Source organism: Lemur catta, chromosome 1, assembly GCF_020740605.2.
Source record: "Lemur catta isolate mLemCat1 chromosome 1, mLemCat1.pri, whole genome shotgun sequence".
NCBI lineage: Eukaryota > Metazoa > Chordata > Mammalia > Primates > Lemuridae > Lemur > Lemur catta.
This window is the reverse complement of record NC_059128.1, coordinates 14,046,981-14,073,804: the sequence shown is the minus strand read 5'-3', so window position 1 is coordinate 14,073,804 and position 26,824 is coordinate 14,046,981. Positions and strand designations below refer to the sequence as shown.

At 37.3% G+C, this 26,824-nt stretch overlaps 1 protein-coding gene across 1 annotated transcript in view; it reads right to left on the bottom strand.

Annotated features, from left to right (window-relative positions):
- The window catches only part of EML5 (EMAP like 5), a 126,133-nt gene extending 101,374 nt beyond the window's left edge, over nucleotides 1-24,759 (bottom strand). The window contains exons 1-2 of the mRNA XM_045562309.1: nucleotides 24,563-24,759; nucleotides 2,380-2,539 (exon numbers count right to left, since the gene is read on the bottom strand). Coding sequence (XP_045418265.1) covers nucleotides 2,380-2,539; nucleotides 24,563-24,759 — 357 coding nt within the window. The remainder of the gene's footprint in view (nucleotides 1-2,379; nucleotides 2,540-24,562) is intronic.
- Nucleotides 24,760-26,824: the final 2,065 nt, after the last annotated feature.

Here is a 26,824-nt window from a genome sequence, read left to right as displayed (position 1 = left end):
TTTGCAAAAATGACTCTCTTTATAATCACATGCCAAAAGTCAAAGGTAAACTGAAGCATTTTACTTTGTACCAGCATATAACTGACAAAATTAGGTTAAAAAAATGTCATTCTTAGTTCATTCTATAAATAAGAGTAGTAACTATAACTTAGATTTTATTATGAGAAATGTGTTTTTACAAATTATGGTTATATTTTCAAGATAAAGTACCAGTTAAATTTACCCCCTCTCCCATTTATTATAAAATTTTAGTCCCTGTTTGATGTGGGTTTATATAAATAGCCTTTTCTGGCCCTGATTATCTTCAATAAGGCAGACTGACAGTATTAGTGTGGATAGTCAAATCATTAGAAGAAAGCCACTGGAAAAAGAACACTCAGCATTACCACCAACTGGGAAACTCATTCATTAGATAAATCTTAAACGATCACTTTTATAGTTTCAAATATAGTAGAAAATGCAAAACTTATACACTATTTCCTACTTGGTATCCCATCAACAGTTGATAGATATAAGCAAATAGATATATATGTTCTCTCAAATATATTTTTTAAGTTAAAGCTTTTCATTAACATAATTTGATATACTCTTCTTAACTTAATCTTCAATTGGTAGCAGTGCCTTACATTTTAGCTTAAACTGTACTTAAAATAGATGAATTCCTTTTGAAATATAAATAACTACTTCCTAAGTTACATGTCTGGGAGGCAGTAGAGCATTGCTGTTAAAAACATGAGCTTTGGAGTATGACTGACCTGGGTTCCCGCTCTGGCTCCATTTACTAGCTGTGTAACCTGGGGCAAGTTATTTAACCTCTCTAAGTCTCAGTTTCTTTATCTGTAAAATAGAGATAATAATAGTATCTATTTCATAGGGTTGTTATGAGGATTAAATGAGATAATCCAGGCTTAGTATAATGCCTGGCACTTAGTATGTGCTCAATATCTTTTAGCTGTTATGTTTTTATAATCTTAAAATTTTAAGTAACATGTTCTCATAAAGATCTGTGATAATAAAATACATGTACTCAAGATTTTTCTTATAAGTTGTTCCAAATAAGCAAAATTAAAGGCTTCCAACTAGTAAAAGCTATGGGTGTGATTTCTCCTTGGATATATAAAAGAAATTCCACAGCAATGCAATATATTACATTTAGAAAGGGCAATTTTAAAGTAAAGAAGAAAATATCTATACTCAAAGTATACAGAAACTTACAGTTGAAATATTTTGAATTTCAATAACACTTTAAATGATAAATGATTTTTAGAAACAACTTTGTAGGTTTGTTTTATATTTCATATTCTTGTAAAATAGGTAAAGAGTAAGTATTACTCAGAAAATGAAATTGTGATATGAGGACATTAAAGGACTTGAAAGATAACAGCAAAAATGAGACATGAATTAAGTTTCTGCAATTGTCAATCACCACTATGTAATCATATTAAACCTGGAAGCACATTTTTTCTCAAATAAGAGGCTCCAACTGAGTCTTTATAGACCCCTTACCAGAAAGTCATCTCTTGTCAGAAAGCATAACCTAGGCTACTTAAAGTAGCTATTCCTCAGAGTAATATATAAACATATACTGGCTATCATTTTCAAGGGGCTAGAACACACTGTAATCTGTTTCTGTAAAATCTAGATCTACAAAACTAGTTTTATGAATTGAAAAGCAGACAACTTAATTTTTTCTAAAAGTTAAAATAATTTTAAAAACTATAAATTAATCACACCTGAAAAATCCAACTTCTTACTGCTAGCTTTTAAAATATATTTTAGGTATAACAACTTTCATAAAAGCACCCTAGAAAAGCTCTTGGCTTATTTAACTTTATAAAAATCATTGACTAGAAGTAGATAATAATTTGGAAACTGATGAGTCAGAGGAGTGATAATTATTATACATCTTTTGTTTTGAACTTTGATTTTGTATAAAAATAACTCATAGGAATTATCTCATTCTGTTCAATAAAAACATAACATTAATAGATAACCTTTAAAGTAACTGCAAATTAAAATATGAAAAGCCCTACTTAGAGAAACTTAATTTTCCTAAGACATCTTCTATCTGTCCTATCAAAATACCCTACCTGGACAGGAGTTATATATAAAATTTTCTGTAACAACCAGGTAGTATTCTACTGAATCAGGATCTCTTTGGCTTTCAAGGTAGTAATTAATACAACTGAGAAAATTCTTGATATGATGAAATAAAAATCCCCTGTTCTTATTTTTCTTATATACATCAACCATCCACCCCACCTAACCACTTCCACCCTTGGGTAAACAAATACTTTTCACCAATTGCTTTCCAATTTAATATTTATAGTACACATTTTAAAAACATAATATAGAAAAAGGGAAAAAATTATCACATACCTGTCCATCCAAGTCAAATGCTAAGCAAGCTATACCATGTGTATGAACATCCTTTAGAATTGATATGGTCTGCACAGTATACGAATCCCAAACACAGATATAAGGCTCCTTCCCAACTTGTCCTGTTGCTACCAATACTCGTTCAGGATGTAATGCAAGGCTGCAAAATAAACAAATAAATAAACAAATAAGACTTAAAAATTATTTATAGAGTTTTTATAGTATTTGGTATATATATAACATTTATATATCCCAATGTGAACATTAGACTTTATCAATTTTAAATAATTTTGATTTAAAATAAACATATAAAAATCCACACTAAGAGTTACTACTTCAATAATATATCTGAAAAAGCCACATGTAGAAGACTGAACCAAGACCTGCACGTTTCACCTCTCACAAAAATCAAATCACGTTGGATAACAGATTTAAACCTAAGGTGTGAAACTATTAGAATTCTAGAAGAAAATGTGCAAAAAACTCTTATAGACATTGGCCTAGGCAAAGAATTTATGAAGAAGACCCCAAAGGCAATCACAGCAACAACAAAAATAAATAAATGGGACCTTATTAAATTAAAAAGCTTCTGCACAGCCAAAGAAACTGTCATGAGAGCAAACAGACAACCTACAGAATGGGGAAAAAATTTTTGCCTGCTACACATCCAACAAAGGGCTGATAACCGGAATCTATTTAGAACTCAGGAAAATCAGCAAGAAAAAAATCAAACAACCCTGTCAAAAAGTGGGCAAAGGCCATCAATAGAAATTTTTCAAAAGAAGACAGAAGTATGGCCAACAAACACACAAAAAAATGCTCAATATCTCTAATCATCAGGGAAATGCAAATCAAAACCACAATGAGATATCACTTATCTCCAGTGAGAATGGCCTTTATCAAAAAGTCCCAAAACAGTAAATGCTGGCATGGATGCGGAGAGGTAGGAACACTCCTTGTGGGACTGCAAACTAGTACAACCTCTGTGGAAAGCAATACGGAGATACCTTAAACAGATACAAGTAGACCTACCATTTGATCCAGCAATCTCATTATTGGGCATCTACCCAAAATAACAAAAGACATTCTATAAAAAAGACATCTGCACTCGAATGTTTATAGCAGCACAATTCACAATTGCAAAGATGTGGAAAAAACCCAAGTGTCCATCAATACATGAGTGGATTAATAAAATGTGGTATATGTATACCATGGAGTACCACTCAGCTATAAGAAACAATGGTGATACAGTACCTCTTGTATTTTCCTGGATAGAACTGGAACCCATTCTACTAAATGAAGTATCCCAAGAATGGAAAAATAAGCACCACATGTACTCACCATCAAATTGGTTTCACTGATCATCACCTAAGAGCACATTTAGGGATAACATTAATCGAGTGTTGGGCAAATGTGGGGGGGATGGGTGTATACATACATAATGAGTGTGATGCGCACCATCTAGGGGATGGACACGCTTGAAGCTCTGATTCAGGGGGGAGAGGGGGCAAGGGCAATATACGTAACCTAAACTTTTGTACCCCCATAATATGCTGAAAAAATATATATCTGAAAAAGTAATCATACCCTTCACAATCCCTGTAATATGATATAATGTATGTAAACTTCTCAAGAAAAGAACTCTCATAAGGGATCAATTGAACCACAGCAACAAGTTAGTAGCAACTCTACCACAAGCCATTTTCTCATTTGGTATTCACCTGTTTTTAAGCCTTCTCTCCGATTTCACTATTCCTTTTTATTGGATAAAGTTAGACCAAATATTAATGTCCCAAAATAGCATTTAGTAGCATTCTTCCCATAACATTAATACTTAAATTACAAATCCCATTTTAAGAAACAGGTCACCTATAATTCATAGAAAGTAACCTGAGTCTTTAAAAATACTTCAAAGAGCTAATAGTAATGGTTTATGTACATCAGCAGAAGGCAAGGAACAAATATAAATTTCTATCTGATAAATTTTTCCATAAGTAGATTAGAATATCAGATTTGCGTTTGAGATTAAAAAAAAAATCACTCCTGGCATCAGGATGGAGGATGAACTGGAAGGGGAAAAATTAGAAAGATTAATAAACAAAATCAACAGATTGGATGTAGAGCGAAAGGGAAAGATAAAGGTCTAAGATGGCTCTTGGGTTCCTGGCTTGGGCATTTGAATGGTTTGGAGTGATATTCATCAAGTCAGGGAACACTAAATGAGTAACCAGTGGGAGAAAAGATGAGTGGGAATACTCAGGTTGGTTCAACGTATGAAAATCAACAAATATAGCATATTAACACAATAAAGGGGAAAAAAAGTTCATCTCAATAGACACAGAAAAATCATTTGACAAAATCCAGCCCTTTGATGATAAAAACACGCAACAAACTAGGAATTGAAGAGAATTTCTTTAACCTAATAAAGGGCATCTATAAAACTCCACAGCTGACAACATATTTAATGATGAAAGCCTGAAAGCTATCCCAGTAAGTACAAGAAAAAAAAACAAGGATGTCAGCTCTTGTCGCTTCATTCAACAAGGTGCTGGATATTCTAGCCAGGGCAATTAGGCCAGGTAAAAAAACAAAAGGGAGAAGTAAACTATCTCTACTTACAGATAACATGATCTTATATATAGAAAATCTTAAGGAATTCATCAACAAAGAAACAGGAAAAAAAAAAAAGAAAAGAAAAAAGAGATAGCTAATAAATGAGTTCAGCAAAGTTGCAGGATATAATATCAATATGAAATATCAACTGCATTTCTATACACTAGGCAAGAACAATCCAAAAATTAAATCAAGAAAACAATGCCATGTACAGTAGCATCAAGAGGAATAAAACACTTAAGAATAAATTTAACAAAGTTTAAGACTTGTAAAGTGGAAATTACAAAATCCCACTGAAAGACATTTTAAAAGATCTAAATAAATGGAAAGACATCTCATGTTCTAGGCTTGAAGGAATGTAATATTCTTAAGGTGGCAACACTTCCTAAATTGATCTATAGAGTCAACACAATCCCTGTCAAAATCTCTGCCTTCCTTGTAGAAAATGACAAGCTGATTTTAAAATTCAGAAAGACCCAGAATAGCCAGAACAATCTTGAAAAAACAACAACAAAGTTGGAAGACTCACACTTTGCAATTTCAAAACTTATTAACTAACTCCAAAACTGTAGTAATCAAGATAGTGTGATGCTGGCATAAGAGTAAACATGCAGATCAATGAAACAGAATTGGAAGTCCAGAAATAAACTCAGACATTTATGATCAATTGTTTCAACAAGGGTGGTGCTAAGACAATTCAACAGTGGGGGCGGGGGAAGGGGAATGATCTTTTCAATAGATGGTGCTGAGATACCTGAATATCTACAAAGAAAAGAATGAATTTGGACCCATACTTCAAAACATATACAAAAGTCAACTCAAAATGGATCAGAGGCCTAAATGTAAAAGCTAAAATTATAAAACTCTTAGAAGAAAACATAGGCATAAATTTTACTGACCTTGCATGAAGCAATAGTTTCTTAGATATGACACTAAAAGCAGAAGTGACAAAAGAAAAAATAGACAAAATGGACTTGATCAAAATTAAAAACTTTTATGCTTTAAAAGACAACCATCAAGAGCATTATAACACAACCCATAGAATGGGAGAAAATATGTGCAGAGCATATATGTGACAAGGGATTTGTATCCAGAATATATAAAGAATTCTTACAAATCAACAATAAAACCACAAATAAACCAATTTTTTTAAATGGACAATGGATTTGAACAGATACTTCCCCAAAGATATACAAAAGGCATATGAAAAGATGCTCAACATAGCACGCAGTAGGGAAATGCAAATTAAAATCACAATGATATTCCATTTCTATGATAAAAAAGACAGAAAATATGAAGTTTTGGCAAGGATGTGGAAAAATCATAACCCTCATACATTGCTTGTGGGATTGTAAAACGATGCAGCCACTTTGGAAAATCATTTGACATCTCCTCAAAAGACTAAACAGAGTTACAATATGATCCTACAATTCTATCTCTAGATATATTCCCAAGCAGAATGAAAATATATGTCCACACAAAACTTGTACACAGATGTTCACAGCAGCATTATTTATAATAGCCAAAAAGTGGAAACAATCCAAATGTTCATCAACTGAATAATGGATAAATAAAATGTGGTATCAATACAATAGAATATCATTTGACAACACAAAGGAATAAAGCACTCATACTACAACATGGATGAACCTTGAAAACATTGCACTAAGTCAAAGAAAAAAGACATGTAAAGGTCACACATTGTATGAATCCATTTTTACGAAATGTCCAGAATAAGCAAATCCATAAAGAAAGGAGATTAGTGGTTGCCACGGCCAGAGGGAGAGGAGAATGGAGAAGGACTGCTAATGAGCATGGGAATTTTTTATGGGTGACAAAAAATGTTCTGAAATTAGATAGTGGTTATGGTTGCATAACTTTGTGACTATACTAAAAACTACTGGATTGTGCACTTAAAGTGTGAATTTTATGTTATGTGAATTCTATCTCAATCATTAAAAAAAGTTGAAGGAGTACTGGAATTACATTCTGTGTATACTTTTGAGTACAAAGATTTACACACAAAAAAAACCTTTGAAGTCAGACCTAAGTTTAAAACTCTGCCTCTGCTTCTTACAGGCTTCTCACCTGTTTTCTCATCTTCAAAAAGGGCATAGATTTACCATAAGTACTGTGAGGGAAATTTCCCTACACTTGGAAATTGGGGAGGAAAAATAGAAAGTTCCTAATGGTTTAACTATGAAATCTACATACAATACACCAGAGATATTCAGTCACCTTAAACAAAAACGATAGGGTGGGTGCATGTTTAGATTTATAAGAAATTGTCAGTTTTCCACATCTATTGTACCATGTTACGCTCCTATCAGCAATGTATGAAAGTTCCAGTTGCTTCACATTCCCACTAATTGTTGGGGGGGGGTCTGTCTTTTTAATTTCAATTTCTCTGATGACTAATGATATTGAGTAATGTTTCTTATAATCTATCTGTTCAAGACTTCTAGCCATTTTAGATTATCTTTACATTTTTGAGTTTTCAAAGTATTTCATATATTCCTAATATGGGTTCCTTTGTCATATGTGACTTGAAAATATTTTCTCTCAAGCTGTAGCTTTTCTTTCTAATCTCTTAACTGTTTCTTTCACAGAGCAAACATTTTTAAAATTTTTATGAAGTCCAGCTCATCAAATTTTTGTTTTATGGACCATGCTTTTACTTAACCAAAGGTAGTAAAGATTTCCTCTTATGTTTTCTTCTAAAAGTTTTAGTTTTACATTTTACATTTAAATCTATGATTCATGAGTTACTTTTTGTATAAGGTGTAATGTAGGTTGAGGTTTATTTTTTTTTTCTTATGGCATCCAATTGTTCCAGCACCATTTGTTGAAAAGACTTCTTTTCTCCATTTAATTGTCAATGCACCTTTGTTAAAAATCAATTAACCATATCTATGTTAATTTGTCACAAATTGTACCCTACCTTTTTGTTCCATTAATCTATGTATCTATCCTTTCATCAATACCACACTGCCTTGATGAGCATAGCTTTATAGTAAGCCTTAAAATTGAGTACTGTGAGTCCCCCAACTTCGTTCTTTTTCAGAATTTCTTTGGGTGTTCTAGTTACTTCATCTTTCCTATAAAGTTTAGAATCAGCTGTATATCCTAAATATCTTGTTGGGACTGTGATTGGGATTGCATTAAATCTATCAATCACTTCTAAAAGAACTGACATCCTAACTATATTAAGTCTTCCAATTCATAAACACAGTATGTCCCTCCCTTCATTTTTTAGGTATTCTTTGATTTTTCTCAGCTTCATTTTATAGTTTTTAGTATACAGTACAGACTCTGCATAGATTTTGCAAAATTTATACAAGATATTTTTGAGCTATTTTAAATGGTATTTTTAAAATTTCAGTTTCCAATTGTTCACTGCCAGTATGTAGAAATACAACCAATTTATGCATGTTGACCTTGAATACTGTGACCCTGCTAAATTCACTTCGTTTTAGGAGTTGTGTTTTTTGGCAGGGAGCATTTGATAGATTATTTGGATTTTTCTAGGTAGGTAATCATGTTATCTAGGAACAGAGATAATTTATTCCTTCCTTTCCTTTCTATAAGCCATTTGTTTCTATTTTTCATTATTGCATTGGTATGAACTTCTAGTACACTGTTTAATGAGGAGTGGTAAAAGAGGGCATTCTTGTTTTTCTCCTGATCTTACAAGGAAAATATTCAGTCTCTTACCATTGTGCATGAACTTAGTTTTAGGCATTTTTATAGATGCTTTTATAGTTGGGTTAAGGAAGTGCCTTTCTATTCCTAGTTTGCTAAGCATTTTTTTTTAAACATGAATAGACATCGAATTTTGTGAAATGCTTTTCTTGCATCTATTTAGATGATCATGTGGTTTTTCTTCTTTAATCTGTCAACACAGTGAATTACACTGATTAATTTTCAAATGTTGGATCAGCCTTGTATTCCTGGAATGAATCCTAGTTGGTCGTGATATATTACCTATTGATTGATTTTATTTGCTTATCAGCTTATTTTGTTGAGAATTTTAACATCTATGTTAAAAAAGGGACAGTGGCATGTAGTTTCCTTTTCTTCTAATGTTTGTCTGGATTTTATATTAGAGTAATCCCAGCCTCACAAAAAGAGTTGGGAAGTAGTCCTTCCTCTTCAATTTTTTTGTAAAAGATGTGTGGAATTGGTATTATTTCTTCTTTAAATGTTTGGCAGAAAAATCAGGGAAACAATCTGGACCAAGAACTACAAATCCAATTACTTTAATAGATATAGGCTCTTCATTTTATCTATTTCTTCTTGGTGAGTTTGATGGTTTATCTTTCAAGGAAATAGCCCATTTTACCTAAGATGTCAAAGGTATATGTATAGAGAGTTGTTTATATTGATAGTATTCCCTCATTATCCTTTTAATGTCTTTGGGTCAGTAGTGATATCCTGATGGTAATTTCTGTCTTCTACTTTTTATTCTTGGTCAGTCTAGATAGACATTTATCAATTTGATCAATCCTTTCAAAGAACCAGCTTTTGGTTTGATTTTTCTCTATTCTGCTGTTTGTTAATTTTTGCTCTTTATTATTTCCTACTATCTGTTTGCTTTTGAGTTTAGTTTGCTCTTCTTTTTCTATTTTCTTAAGGTGGAAGCTTTCAACAAACCATCATCTCTTTTGAACACTTACTTTATTGTACCATAAAATATTCCAGTATTTTTCCTATCCCAGCCCTATAATCAACTACTTCTCAAGGAAGTCCTAGTTTTTTTTTTTTTGTTTTTCTTTTTTAATTGGAGAAAGGTGTTTAAATAACAAGATCTGGGTGCTAGATGTGATCATTATTACTGGACCGTTAGTGCTTCTAGGCTGTCTCAGCAGACAGAGCTAGGAAATATATGAATATAAACTAATTCACATTCTGCATTCTCTATAGACACATTCTGTATCTATCTATATATTGAAAACCCATGAGTTTATTTCAATACCTTTGATTCTAATCCAAAACCACAGGGTTCATTTAAGACTTCTCCCTTTCCTTATTTATAACTTCTTCCTACAAGACTGAGAAACTAGGTGCTCATAATCTATAGTCCATTTATTTATTTAATTTTAGTATATGAAAAGACATTTCAGAATTGATAGCCCTGTGAGGAACAATTTTACTAAACAGATTATAGCATTATGTGCAGGTCATTTTGTCTTTATCCTTACAGTATCCAGTTAAGATACTGTTTTTCAGATATTTAGGTTAGTTACTCCCCACAAAGCTCAGCGGAGGAGAGAGGAGAGAGCTTGTGAAACTGCATCTGGAATTTGTTTCTTTTTCTCTTTTTATTCACAGTTATTTTGCAGTTTTGGTATTCTCTGTTTAAGTAATGCTGAGGCTAGGGTTCGCACAGACTGTTCATGGTCATGAAGTGATATGTATTGTCTGGGGAAGAGATTCTGGGAGGTTACTTACTACAAATCCACAACTGTCTTCAGTTACCTTGAAGTCTGATAAGTTATTTTAATAGGTTCAACATATAATTTTACTTTTTATAATTCATGCTTTCTGTGTTCTATTTCCTATGTTTTCTAGAAATTTCATAGCTTTAGCTCTCACACTGAAAACATATGACCCAATTTCAGTTAAGTTACATATATGGTGAGCTATATGTTGAGGTTCACTTTTTTCCTCATAATATTCAGTTGTTTGTAACATCATTTGTTGAAAAGAGATCATCCAGTACAAAGCAAAAATACTGATGTAGGTGAAGGCAAGAATTTCTGGAGCAGGCAAGAAAGGGGAGATCTAATGCACAAGTAGAGGGACTGAGATAGGACCTGGCTGTGTTGCTGATGGGTGGGTAGAATCTGAAGATTCTCTTCTGATAGCTCCAATTTTCTTAATCAGAATGAAAGCATGAGTGTTTTTCAGGTATTCTTAAAGCCAACTTAATATCTTATAGTTAAGTTTTATCCACATAATTCCTAGTATATTGCTGAACATATAGTGAAATTCAATGATATTTATGGATTAGTTTGGGAGACAGATGATAGAAGTAACCATTTGAAGGTATATTCGTATTCTATATACCTTCAAATTACTACTCTCTTGTAAAACGGAAGAAATGTCTCTACTCCTTGAATTCTTCCCTTGTATTCTGGATCCCATTCTCCTTACTTTCAAGTACTTTATTCCTAAAACTATGCTTTCTGGAATTACTGTATTCTCACTACTGAGTCATTCCTATTAGCATTCAAATATACCTATTAAAAAGAAAAAACTCCCTTGACCCCTCACCTATCACTCCATTTCTGTGCTCCCCATTTATAGCAAAACTCCTCAAAAGAGCTGTCTCATCTTCTTTAATCTTTATTGTTTCAGTGTATTCCAAGCAGGCTTTTGTCCCTTCTCTCCTGAACGGAAACAGTTTTTTCAAGGTTATGTGTGACCTTGTCAAATCTAATGGTAAACCGTATGCCCTTATTCTTCTCTACTTCTCTGTAGTATTTGACACAAATGACCACTCTTTCCTTTTTGAAACACTTTCCTCTTTAGGCTTTCCTGACTCCATATTCCATCTGCCCTTCCTTTCCTGTCTCCTTTGCTAGGCCTTACCTCCCGCACCCAACCTCTGAATGTTAAAGTGTCTCAGGGCTTTGCCTTACTTGTCTTCCCTTTCTTTACCAAGTGATTTCATCCAATCCCGTGGTCTTAAATGCATATGTACAGTGATAACCCCCAACTTCATATACCTAGGTCACAGCAATGGATAGGTACCTCATATTTCACACACTTAAAAGACAATTTTGCTTCTTCCATTCTCACTCTCCCAATCTGCTCCTCCTCTCCTTAGTAAATGATATTATGATCCATTCACTTGCTCAGACCAAGAATCTAAATTTCATTCTTGCCACTTCTCTTTTCCTCACTCATCACATGCATCCCATTACCCTGTCCTGACTCTATCATCACCCTCATCTCTGCTACAACCTTACTCTGGGCCAGCATTCATCTTAAATCAGAACCAGTTTAGTAGCCTTCTGACTACCCACATTTCTTCCTCTATTCCTCCCCTTTAGTTTGAGCTTTCTCAACATAGCCAGGGTGATCTTTTAAAACAACATAAATCTGATCCCATCATTCACTTGGTTAAAACCCTCCAATAGCTTCCTATTGAATTAGAATAAAGCCCCAAATCCCTAAGATGACACTTACAATGTTCTATGAAATATATTTTTATGCCCGCACCTATTTCTTGATCCTTAACTTCTACCATATTTCCTCTGTTAATTATGTTTCAGCTACACTGGCTTTTTTGTCCCTTATAAAGGCCAAGCTAATTAGGCTCTCAAAGTCTCTGTCTTGAATCTTGTTCCAAATCTTTGCCTCATTCATATCATTCATCCTTTAGGTCAAATGTAACTTGCTCAGAGAAGCCTTCTCTAACTACCCCTAGTCATGCCAACATATTCTACCCATTACATTCATTCATTCATTCATTTAGAGATAGGAACTCACTCTGTCGTTCAGGCTAAAGTGCAGTGGCATAATCATAGCTCACCACAGCCTCCAACTCCTGGGCTCAAGAGGGCCTCCTACCTCAGCCTCCTGAGTAGCTGGGACTATAGGCATGTACCACCACACCTGGCAAATTTTAAAACTTTTTGTATAAACAGTCTCACTATGTTGCTCAGGCTGGTCTCAAATTTCTGGCCTCAAGCTATCTTCCCATCTCAGCCTCCCAAAGTGTTGGGATTACAGGTATGAGCCCCTCTACCAGGCCCCATTATCTTAATTTATTTATAGTAGTTATCAACTATCTAAAATTACTATTATACATTTATTATCTTTTTTTTTTTTTGATTAGAGACGGGGGTCTCACTCTTGCTCAGGTTAGTCTCGAACTCCTGAGCTCAAGCAATACTGCTGCCTCAGCCTCCTAGAAGGCTAGGATTACAGACATGAGCCACTGTGCCTGGCTACATTTATTATCTTACGCTTCCCCACTAGGATATATACTTCAATAGGACAGAGACTGCCCTTTTTGTTCATATTAAATCCTAAGCACCTACAACAATGACTGGCACACAGCAAGTATTCAATTAATATTTGTTAACCAAATTTCCAAGGAAGCTGTTAGTGATGAATTTTTTGAATAAAATAATCCTCAATGCAAAAAAACCATTATATGCAATTTTTTTCACTGCATCATCTTTTCTAACAGTAAAAACTGGAAAACCACTTAAATGTCTAACATTTAAGAAATGAGGCCGGATACAGTGGCTCACGCCTATAATCCCAGCACTTTGGGAGGCTGACGGGGAGGATTGCTTGAGCCCAGTTCTGGGCTGTAGTGTGCTATTACAATTGGGTGTCCATGCTAAGTTCCATATCCATATGGTGATCTCCTGGGAGCAGGGGACCACCAGGTTGCCTTAGGAGGGGTGAGTCAACCTAGGTCAGAAATAGAGCAGGGCAAAACTCCTGTGTTGATCAGTAGTGGGATTGCACCCATGAATAGCCACTGCACTCCAGCCTGGGCAACATAGGGAGACCTTCTCTCTTAAAAAAAAAAAAAAAAAAAAAAACAAGGTATGGGGATTTTTCATAATACTGGGAAAAGCTTATAATGTTAAATAAAAAGCACAGAATCCAAATTTTATATACAGTGTGACCTCAATTACTTAAGAGTACATGCATCAAAAACACTTAGTAGGGAATAATCCAAAACACAATAGAAATATCTCTAGATTGCAAGATTGTGGGTAACATTTGTCTACACCTTTCGATTTTCTGTAATAAATGTATATTACTAATTTTAAAAATACAATAATAACCCCCTAAGAGGGAGCCTACCAAGTTTCTCATACTCCCCATTATGTTGACCTCAAACTCCTACATAGTTTCTTTACATGACTGCAAAAATTGTCTTTTGCAAAGGCATGTCATCTGAATCTAACATCCAGGTTCCAGATAAAATTTCTTACTATGTCGGTAGTGCCACCATCTATGGTGTTTTATGTGTTAAGTTCATTATCCATGGGTTAACTAATAATTAGCAAAGTCACTTTGCAACTGAGTAATGATGACCAGTTTGGGAACTCTGTAGTTAGTTATCACCCTGTACTGTAAGACTTAGAATGGTCTTCTACTTTCCACTCCTGGTTAGGAATTATACCCTGCTCTCTGATCACCTTTACTATAAAGACATGAACACTGAGTGGTTAGACCTGGTTACATCATAACTTGTGGCTAAGTTAAATAATTCTATGAGCAAAATTACACTAAGTAAAAGCTTCAAAATTCTTAATTGCCTGTGGCAATTGTCATCACCTCCCATACGCTGAAATTAATATGTAATGCAACTTTCCATATCAAAGGCAGTGATGTATAGTATTGTATCTCTTGACCAAGAAAGAAAGTGCTTTCAAAGGCATGGAAAGAGACAAATTCCAATGAATTTGGGGCTGGGAATGAATGTCTTCGTTGGGTGGGAAGTGAAGTAGGTACATGATTCCCAGGACCAGGAAGAGCAGCAGGATTTCTCTGACAAGGAGATGGATGGCAATCTTTCATCTCAGCTCTTCTAACTCATTTGGGAAGCAGGTTAGGATGTATGCTTCTCTTGCCATCAGTTTATTTCTGGGCCTTTAATTTCAGGTAGGTTCTGCTACACATTCCATATTTCCAGTACACATGACTATGGCCCTCCCTTTCTCCGCCCCAACCAGAGTTTGACATCATCCATACCTTGACAGTGGTACAATCCAGAATTCTCACCTCACATCCAACCTGCCCCTGTTTTATTCCTACATTCTCCAACTTCTAGATTAAAGTAAAATCAGGTATTCGCCCCCAGATTGTGAAGAACAAGATAACTTTTAGACTGAAATCTGAGTTAACATCTCCTCTTATTTGCCAATCCAGCATATGAGCTGCCCATTCTAGAAAAAAAACTAAGAATTCAGTGGTGTTATGAATTGCCTGCCTATAGTCTCTAAAATAGACAGATCCAAGGCAGAATGTTCACCTTCAGTCCCATGCCTATCCCCTATTCTAGCAGTCAACCAACACCAAGCAATTATTTAGTGTTTTTACCCCATGATTACTACTTCAGATGTATCTGCATGCCCGTGTTGTAAGGTGAGCACTATTTTTCACTTGATCTTTTAACAATCCAATCCACCTTTAAATTATATTGGTCAACTGACGGTGATACTGTAAATAGGCAATTCAAGAGTTATTAAGGCTTTTGTTCCAGTTCATACTGTCTTTGGCCATTATGATAATGCCATGTTTCACCCTTTAATTAGAATAGACTTCATTGTAGCCAAGGCAACTTCTTTGTATAGGCTAGGTATAACCCCTTGTCAGTCTTATGCTGTTTCAAAATATTGATCCATAAAGACACAATGGAGGATACTTGCTGGACTAAAAGGATGCCAGTCAGCTGTTAGTGGCTGATTCATGCTTGGTTAGTGGCAGTGTGTAGTTTCAATCCCTACCAAACACATTATTCCAGGTACCTTGCCCTGACTGGACATAAACCTAGAGTGCTTTGTTTGTTTGTTTGTTTGTTTTTGGAGATAGTATCTTGCTCTGTTGCCGGGGCTAGAGTGCAGTGGCACCAACATAGCTCACTGCAACCTCAAACTCCCAGACTCAAGCAAGCCTCCTGCCTCAGCCTCCTGAGTAGTTGGGGCTACAGCTGTGTGCCACCACACTTGGCTAATTTTTCTAGTTTTTGTAGAGATGTGGTCTCAATATATTGCTCAGGCTGGTCTTGAACTCCTGGCCTCAAGCGGTCCTCCTGCCTCAGCCTCCCAAAGTGCTAGGATTATAAGCATAAGCCACCATGCCCATCCTTAAGGTGCTATTTTAACTGTCCATGCAAGATCATCCACTGAGAATTTTATAGGGTGGGGATGATCTGTCCTTCTGATGGGCATTTACATGCCCCACCAAACATTAACATATTGGATGGCTGGTCTATTTCTGACTACAGATCCTGGCTCCAAAATGGAAAGTTATTAATGGACAATCTTGGGCTTTCCATGATCCATTCAGCCAAAACTCACTGCAATTATTCCATTAGTCTGTTGAAATCATCACCTGGGGCACTGGGTTATAGCAGACCTCACTTGATATCCTTCAGGATGCAAATAATTATGGACATAATTATGACCTTACAGGATCCTTGTGAGTGAGCATTTTTCTAAACTGATGACACAAGGTATATGTCTTTTAGTGTTTTCACCCCATAATGATACTGAGCAGATTGATCAATAGAAAACCATACTAAGAATTAGGTCGGGCACAGTGGCCCACGCCTATAATCCTTGCACTCTGGGAGGCTGAAGCAGAATTGCTTGAGGTCAAGAGTTCAAGACCAGCCTGAGAAGAATGAGACCCTGTCTCTACCAAAAATAGAAAAAATTAGCCAGGCATGGTGGAGCACACCTGTAACCCCACCTACTCAGGAGGCTGAGGCAGGAGGATCACTTGAGCCCAGGAGTTTGAGGTTGCAGTGAGCTACTATCTTACCACTGCATTCTACTCATGGTGACAGAGTGAGACCCTGCCTCAAAAAGAAAAGAAAAGAAAAAAAAGAAAGGAAAGAAAGAAAGAAGAGAAAGAAAGAAGAGAGAGAGAGAGAGAGAGAAAGAGAGAGAGAGAGAAGAAAACCATACTAAGGATTGGTTTTTTGGTAATGAATCTCCAAAGAAGATGTCCAGCATGCAGGGCCCTACACAAGAGGCCCAAGGTATTTAAAGGCTCCCAGTCTTGATAATTTATCCACATTGTTATATAATGCACAAGAGTAAGTGAATGAATTTGGCGAGGCCCTGAGTTTTTTTAAGGTTGACTCCTAACCCACCACCTGAACATGGATTACTACTTTATCTAGGACAGTGGTCGTCAACCCTAGCTTCATATTAGCATCATCTGGGAAGCTGAAAAATTCAAAACAGAAGCAAACAACAAAAAAAGGAACTATATCTGGGCCCGACTCTAAACAAATTAAATCAGAATTTCTTTGGGTAAGGCTTAGCCATTGCTAGTTTTGTTTTATTTTTAACTCTCCAAATGATTCTATTCTGCAACCAGGATTGAGAATCAGGAATCTAGAACAGTGGTTCTTAAATGTTAGACCATATTAACATAACCCAGAGGTGATTAAAACTGATTGCTGGGGCCCATACCTAGAATTTCTAATTTGGTAGGTCTGGGGTAAGACCAGAGAATCTGTATTTCTAATAAGTTTCTAGTTAATGCTAATGTTGCCAGTCTGAAGACCATACTTTTGTGTAACAATAATCTAGAGCTGCCACCCCTGTGCCATTTTTAAATAACTAAGCCAAGTAGAAATTGCTGGAACAAATCTTTTTCCTAATTATTTTTATGGATACATAATAGTTGTATATTGGAACAAATCTTGATGGAGGCTAGTTTTGTATACTAATAATGATATGATTCATTTTGTCTTCTTCCTGTTCCCCCTTCTCTCCCTCCCCAAATCACCTGGACATACACAGTCTCCTCAGGAGTCTTGTGATTACAGTGTAATTATTGCACCTAAGACTTCCAATAAGGGGAAACATTCCTCACCTTACTTGATACAGCTGATCACTCCTTTCTCCCTGTAATACTCTCTTCACTTGACTTCCATGATCCCACATTCTTTTAGTTTTCCTCCTGCTTCTCTGGACACATTTTTGCCAATTCTTCATCTCCCCTACATTAAAATGTTGGAGTGCCACTAGAATCCATTTTTTAGATCTTTTCTCTGTCTATACTCACTTTGTCAATGATCTTATCTAGACTCATGATTTTAAATATTATCTATATGCTGATAACACTCAAACTTATACCAGTCCAGACTGCTTCCCTGAATTAAAGACATGTATGTTCAACTGTCTAATTTACAACCCCACCTGACTATCTATTACGCATCTTAAATGTAACACTTTTAAAACAGAGCTTCTGATCTTCCCTTCCTCCCAAAACGGAAAAGTTGCTTTTCCAACAGTCTTTCCCAATTCAGTAACCAGCAACTCAAATTCTTGCAATTGTTCTGACCAAAAACTGTATGATCATCATTGACCTTTCTTTTCTCTCACAATTTATATCTGATCCATTAATAAGTCATGCTGCCTCTACATTCAAAATATATCCAGAATTTGACCCTTTCACACTACTTTCACTGTTACCGCCCTGGTCCAAGCCACCAATACCTCTTGACTGGATTATTTCAACAGTCTCCTAAGTGGTCTCCCTGCTTCCATCCTGCCTCTCCCCTTCTGTCTGTTCTCAATATACGAGCCAGAGTGACTTTGTTAAAACATTATGTCAAATTATGGCACTAATTTGATTAAATTGTTGTAATAACTTCTGGTCTCATATGGGAAGGGCAAAATCCTCTCAGTAGTCTGTAACTGCAGTCCCCAAAGCCTGCGGACCAGTACCAGGCCGTGGCCTGTTAGGAACAGGGCCACACAGCAGGAGGTGAGCCTCCAGGGAAGCTTCATCTGTATTACAGCCCCTCTCCATCACTCACAATACTGTCTGAGCTCCGCCTCCTGTCAGATCAGCAGCAGCCTTAGATGCTGCATTATGCTGAGTTGTATAATTATTTCATTATATGTTACAATGCAATAATAGTAAAAATTAAGTGTGCAATAAATGTAATGTGCTTGAGTCACCCTGAAACTATCCCCCTCATCCATGGAAAAATTGTCTTCCTTGAAACCCATCTCTGGTGCCAAAAAGGGTGGGGACCAGTCTATAAGGTTCTACATAATCTGCCTCCACCACCATTAGCTCATCAGACTTCATTACTTACTTGTTTCACTCCAGCCACACTAACTTTCTTACTGTTCCTCAAACACACTAGGCACTCCCACTCCACTTTAGGGCATTTGCTCTCGACAGTCTCTCTGCCTAAGATGGCCTTTCCTCAGCTCAGATATCCACACAGCATGCATGTTCCCTCACCTCCAAGTCTCTACTCAAGCGTCACCTTTACAGTGATGCCTTCCTGGCCATTCTATCTAAATCCCTATCTAAACTCTTCCCAATAGTCTCTCATTTTCTGCTCTTTTCCCCTTAGCTCTTAGAAACTACACACACACACACACACACACACACACACACACATATATAAATACATACATATATATGTGTGTATATTTATACACACACAATTTACCCTGTTTATTCTGTATCTCCCCACCCAGTAGATATAAGCTCCATGAGGGTAGGGAATTTCATCTGTTTGGTTCACTGCCATAGCTCTAGTGCTAAGAATAGCCCCTGGCAAATAATAGGTATTCAATAAATATTTGCTGAAAGAATAAGTAAACCAATAAATAGATGTGTCCCAGATACCACGTAAGAAAGTGTCTTAAGAAGGTGGGAGTGACCAACTGTGCCAATTATGAAAAAAAATCAAAACAGATGAGAACTGATAACTGACCACTGGATTTGACAACATGGAGATCATTGGTGACTCTAACAAGAACTGCTATGGTGTAAGAAAATAGAACCAAGAGTAAATGGGAGAAAAGGAACTAAACATAGTGAGTACAAAAACTCTTTCAAATATTCTCTTGTAACACAGACCACTGCATATGATGTTACCTCTTCTCAGAATGCTATACCTTCTTTCATTCCTTCTGATACCTCTTTCTCCCTGTGTTCCTTAAACACTCAGCTCAGGCATTATATTCTCATCATTGTGAACTGTTATATTCCCATGTACATACCATATCCCAGGTATGCTAGTGCTATCCCTAGTATATATAGTACTCTAATTGATTCTTTGATTGAGTATCTTAAGGCAGGAACCCTTGCACAAAACAGATGCTCAATAAACATTTCTTTAATAAGTAAAAAACCTTGAAATAACAGTATGTTCTTAATAGCTTCTAAGAATTTATTATCCCATATATCTTCCTTACTGTATACCCCAAACACTATATTTTATTAGTTGTCTGCATATTTGCACATAAGACATTATAAAATAATATAGGAAAATAGTTATTATAATATAAATCTAGAAATTTGGTTTCCCTAAGAAAAAAGATATAGTTAATACATATTTATGACAACTTCAACTATTATTCTAGTTAATTCCTACCTTTCCCTGAAAACATCTTTTAGTTTTATCCCTTTAATTATGCAATATTTAAAACATAAATATTTTGATATCCAGACACATAAATGAAATCTTACCAAATAGAAGTACCATTACAGTCGGTGAAAGTTAAGTCCACCTAATTCTAGTTACGTAAACACTGGGGCATTTTAAGAAATTTGCATGTATTCCAACACTTTCTGAAGTACTGCTTCTAAATATCACACAACACTTAAGAAAATTCTGGTATCAAGTTTGAGGAAAGGGTTTGTGCCCATTTCACAAACTGCCAATGCTAAGAATGGTAGACATGGGATACAGGATGTCAGTGTGTTTCCCCAAACAGAATCATCTGAGCACTTTAAAAAAGAAAAAAAATTCCTGGGAATCAGCCCTAGAGAATTTTGATTTAGTGCATCTGAGACAAAGGCTAGAAATTGGTAAAAAAGGCTTTTCAAACCATTTTGATGATTAACCAGGTTTGGGAAAACATGAACCTAATTTAAGTAGACTACAAGTAGATATCAGTAATTCCTGCCAGACTTTAAGAAGTTGCTTCTCTGAACCCATACAAACACAAAAAATATTGATCCATCATTGAAACATCATACATTTTGAATTGCTTTTCCAACTACAATTTTGACTTGTGTTGAATAAATGAAGTTTCTATACTACAAATACTGATATGTCAAAACCCACTTTTACTAGATTACAGTGAGGCTTGATCAGTTTTCTTTCTTAAGAACACCATCCTCCACAACTGAAGAAAAGAGCTACTACACCTTTCATTTTGTCTTTAAAAAAAAAAAGCCATACCTAGAAGAAATGAACAATTCTTACTATTCTAACCTGCAACCATATAATATGGTACACTTTTCAAAGTATTTCAGCTGTAAAGTCATTTGAGCTTATCATTATCTTGTGAGATACTTTCACTATGTTAAAAAAAAGGTATGCCAAATTCTATACCTAAAAAATACATAAAAAATGGACCCTGATTACTCCCATAAGGTAACCAGAGTCAAGTACCAAAATGTACCAAGTTAACTACACTCCATCAATGGTCTTCACTGGTATAAATGATTTGAAAACTGTCAATAATATCCACTACTTTAAGAACTTGAAAAAAATTGTTGATGGGCAATAACAACAAAAACATATTTTAAAAGCTATCACATTCTTTTGAAAACTGGTAAAAGCTTCAAAATATAGACCAAGCTATAGATGCGTACCTCATGCTAAAACTGGTAGTAGTTTATTTTATGACTTAGTCTTAAACCTGTCATAAACACCTAATAACTAAAGAATTTTATCTGTATAATCTGAGACACAGAAAAAAACAAAAACAAAAAAGGGATCCAATACAATGTCAGTGTATTATTTCTGACATTGAAGCTAATTTCTACATTAAGTTAGTTACTGGAATAAATATAACTAAAGGATAAACGACTAGAGAAGTATACACAGGAGTATGGCAAAAAGAAGACAGACAACTACAAGCAACACAGAGAAAATGATGAGATGTCATATGGCACCACCACTGGCAATCCTAGATGATAGTAAGATGGTAGCAGAACCAGTAAGCAAATGACAGACTGATCGTGACTCAGTCTTTACAACCAAGATAGCACTTACATTTTCAAAATCTAAGGACAATGATCTGCTCATTCTGAAATAGTCTTAGCCCCGAGCTAAGTCATATTTGACCAATAAGTTTTACATAAGTTTCAAGCAAACATAAAAACAAAAAAGATGACGAAAACCGCACTGACTTTTTATTACTAAAGCTAACATTACAGCAACATTGTTTTTCACCAATAATCACATTTATGGATATTACATCTTCTGCTGTGACATAATTGAAAAATACTGGAACTGTTTCTATAATTACAGTCAAATATCGAATTAAAAAAATTAGGTTTTAATATTTGTTTGATCTGTTTCACAAACAAGAATGGTCTCTGTCTTACTGCTTGAAATAAAATGTCCAGAGACTTTTGACTGAGTTTTAAATTATATTCTTAGTATCATATTAAATTTGTGCCACCAATTTCAAGATGCTATATGATTCAGATGTTACTACGTCATTGTAATTTTTCAGTAAACCTCTTTTGTTATACATTCTGTTAAGGTATATCATTGCATAAAGTCATAGGCATGTATTTGATTATGGCAAAATTAGAGTATGTTTATCATTTTGAAATATTTTGAATAAATGTATGGGTTGTGTAACCATACCAAAAGAAGACAAAAGCATTACCTTCTTTATAGTTTACTGAAACTCAACTATAAAAATTCAAGCAGTGTGACATATAGCTTCTAATTACTGCTGGAAGAACAAAAAAGACATAATTTACCCCAACAAATAAGTCGTATCTAGTTTCAGAAGGCCTTAGTACCATACTGCTCTCATAACCACCAAGGAATAAAAACAATACAAGTGCACCATGAGAAGTCCTCAAAATCCTTCACACCTACCCTACACCTCCTGAATTCAAGAGAATTCTACCTAATAGACTGAATGTCTGGAGGAAGCTTCAGTCAAGGCTGCTTCAGCTAGGTAAAGCTACTATTAATACTATGCCTAGTACTTTGGGAAACCTAAAACATGGAAAAGGAGAGAGACTTGAAAGGATCAGGAAAAAAGACAAGAAATTGGGATTAAACTCTACTCTTGGGATGAATAATCAGATAAATAATTACTATGGGTTTTGTTTGCTTTGTTTTTATCATCAGCAATTTGGACTATTATAACAGGTCTGTAACCGTAATCACCACTACAAAAAGGGTCCTAACTTGACAAAAATGAAATGGACTTGTCAGTTTCCTTTCCAAAGTGATACATTAAATACAACCTAAAAAAACTCCACTTTGGTGTCTAAAAAACAAACAAGTGAATAACAAACCCTGTCTCATTCCCTATTCTGTAATCTCCATTTTTGCCATCCTTATCTTTATTCCACCTTGTCCTACCTTTGTCCTAGGCCTCCTTTTCCCTCTTACACATCACATTATAGATGTACAGACATGCAAAACAAAAGAACAATTTTATTTGTGGAATTAAAGTACCAGGGCTTCTTGCCTACAAGACATCAAATCAAGATACTGGACTTCAAATGCCCAATTTAAATCGTTTGCCACATACATGAGGGAATAAAATTGAGTAACCAAACCCAACCATAGAATCTCTGTTAAGACCCTAGAAAGGCCAGGCCTGGGGACTCACGCCTACAACCCCAGCACTTTGGGAAGCCTAGGTAGGAGGATTCCTTGAGGCCAGGAGTTTGAGACAAGCAAGATCCCGTCTCCAAAAAATTGAAGAAAAAAAAAAAATCAGCTGGGTGTGATGGCAATCACCTGTAGTACTGGCTACTGAGAGACTGAGGCAGGAGAACTGATTGAGCCGGTAAGTTCAAAGTTACAGTGAGCTATCATCTGGCCACTGCATTCCAGCCTGGGTGACAGAAGGAGACCCTGTCTCAAAAACCAAAAGCAAAACCCAGAAGCAGCACACAAACACATTCTCAAAGTGTTTTTTTTTTTTTAATATATTCTCCTACATAAAGGACAAAAATTTTGTGCTTGAGGCAATAATCAGAGGCCTGGAATAATTTCTGAATCTCTTAACTTTGCCACAAAAGTTCTGAGACACTGATTGAAAATTACATTTCGAACATACCACTCACGGAAGAAATGTAAACAAGCACTGGGACCAACTTTAAGATACTGTCCAAGGAAGAATAAAACTACAAAAAACAAATTGTGATTTAATTAAAAATACAAAAGTAACTTATTTCGGAGTACTTTAATGAAGACGGAACAAGAGAACTGGAAATCAGTGGAGTTATTTTTAGCAGCTTCTTCGGATAAGACCTACCTTACATTGCCTTTGGGTGTGCAAATTTTAACATCCAACAAATTGCTTGGAGGTTGCTTTCCTACCTAATAGCAGGCAGGGAAACCTGAACTAGTAATTGTGGCCAACAGGTCAGTGCCCTCCCGGCCGCCACCCGGGCGCGCCCCCTGTGACCAGCCCACGGGCTTGCAGTGTTTCGGCCGGTTCTTCATTAGGTAAAGGATTTCCCCCTGGCGCTTCACCAAGTCGTTTAATAAGAAATCTCTCACGGGATGTGAAGGCATAAAATGCTACCAAAATAACCTTTTCGCAGTTTTCATAATTTGGGTGGAGGGGGAAAGTGTACACAGCCGTCAAACCGAACGCCCGGTAGACTCGGGGACTTGAGGTTACGGCACAGACCCTGAGAGTCCCTAGACCAGGAGCGGTGGCGGGGCGGGGGGCAGGCAGGGCGGCGACCGCGGACCCGGGACCTGACAGCGCGACCCCCCCTCGGGGGACGCTCCCCGCAGGAGCGGTCACGGCTCCCAGGAGGGCGGGTGGGCGCCGACTCCGGTCGCGGTCTGCAGGGCTGTCGGCGGCCGCCCCGCTCCCTGTACCTGATGATGTCGTCGCTGTGGCCCCGGTAGAACTTCTGCCGGTGCTCCCGCGGGCTGTACACCACGCCGACCCCCGCCACGAAGTACACGATCTCCTTCGCCGCGGTGTAGTAGAGGTTGTTGCGGCACTGGTGGCCCCGGTAGCCGTACACCCACTCGAGCCGCAGGTGGCAGCTCGGGGCGCTCCGGGCCGCCATGTCGGGGCGCCCACCCGCCGCTCCGGCTCGGGCCCGCGGCGGCCCGGCGACGAAAGCCCTCCCGCTGGCGGCCGGGACTTCCCGCCTGCCGCGTCCTCTAAGCCGCGCCGGGCAGGTGCATCTCGTTTCTGTGGCCGCCGCCGCCGCCTCAGCCCACGGGCGGGAGGAGAAGCCTCGCCGCGCGGAACATGCTGAGGGCCGCGGGCGCCGCCGGCTGTCGAGTGGATGCCCCGAGCCCTTCGCCCGCCTCGGCTCGCCTGGTCTCCTCGGGCAGCAGCGCCGAGGCGGAGAGCGAGGGCCGGCCTCCAGCCTCCTGCTTCTCAGCCGCCGCCCGCGCACCCAGCTCCCAGCCCCGGTCACCTGCGGCGCTCGCGGTCTCGTCGCCACAGCCCGGCGGGCCCGCGCTGCGCGCCCACGAGCCGAGCAGAGCGGCGGGCACGCGCCCGCGTGTGGCCGCGCGCTCGCCCCGCCCCTCCCGGAGCCGTGGCCTGGCCGGGGCTCCCCGGGTCACCGCCGCGGCCGCGGCCCCGCCGCCGAGCACTCACCGGGCCGCTCGCGCCCCGGCGGACCCTCCGCGACCCCGGCCCCTGCTGCTGCAGAGAAGCGCCTGTCGGTCCCGCACAGCCCCTCCACCCAGCCTGGGCTGCGGTTATACCTGGGAGAATCAGAGCCAGTCTGCTAACTAACCTCCATCCCGCTTTCCCCTGTACCTCGTGTGTGTGTGTTTCTTGCTGCCTGAGTGCTCTCTCTCTGGCCCAGGCACCGAGTGGGGATAAAACCCGACTTCCTAACTGTCTGTACATTTTCTGATTTGTGTAGGTGACCTCAAATCTGAAAGAGAATTTAGATCGTAAAATGACAGATGAGATCTGATTTCTTAATAAATAGCAATGGTACTTGGATTTTTTTAAAATTATTGTCTTGGACATCACCAGTAATCTCTTAACTAAATAAATGAGTTATCACCAGTAATCTCTTAACGAAATGAGTTCTTGCAGAGGATGTCTTACATTGTGGTAATCGTGAAGTCAAACGGCTTAAGTATTGTGATCCTGTAGAATACTCCTGTGGCAAAAGTATTGGGAGCAATCAATACCTGAAATGTCATTTCCCCTCCTACCTAGTTTCTGGAGTGCCCCTTTCTCACAAAAACATGAGCGAGAATTATCAATACCTGTAAAGGTAATTTGAAATCCACAATTAAAAAAGTGTTTCCTCAGGATTAGGAAGGCGGGGGAAGGTGTTAAGTGCAGGATAATAGCCACAGGCTTACAACAAAAATGCTAATTGTGATAAGCCAATATGACCCTTATTGTCTTAAAATTTTCTGTTTTCTTAGGAAATAACAAGACTTGGAAATCTGACAAAAGCTAAAATAAACTACCATCCTTTCAAGAAATATGAGTTCCCAAAGAAGATGATTCCTGTGTGGTACAGATATATTGGAATGAATGTTACCAGTTTCTACTTCTTCAAAGATACAAATTACCAACTTGAGACAGGATGACTTTTTGGCTTTATGACTTACAGAGGGAAGAAGGGCCATCTCAGAGAAAGAAATTTACATAAACATCATGAAAAGTAAACTCTGAAGGGGTTTCAATTCTGGGCAGAATCTGAAAGAGAAGAGGAATGCAAAGAAAAAAAGAACTTAGGCTTGAGAAGTGACTCTGAGGCCTGTGTAGGGTTCCCTGGACAAAGGCACATACAATTTCTGTTTATCACCTGTAGGGCTTTTTTTGTTTTTTTAAGAAGGATATAGTCTAATTCACTAGTGAGCTCCTTGAAATCCCCGGGTGAAAAAAGGTAAAAGCTGTTGATTATTCAGATTTAAGCAATGAACTTAGGAAAGATTAAATATTTTGTTGCTATATATTTGAGATACATTAATTACTGGTTACATGTAATTTTTATGATCTGCTGGTTGTAGAGGAATAAGACATCTTTTTTTTTCTATGTTTCAAATTTTTCTGCACAATGTATTATGGATCCCATGATACACATTTAAGTACTCAGATTAATAACTGATTAAAATAATTTATTTTCCCATTATCATATTTTCCAT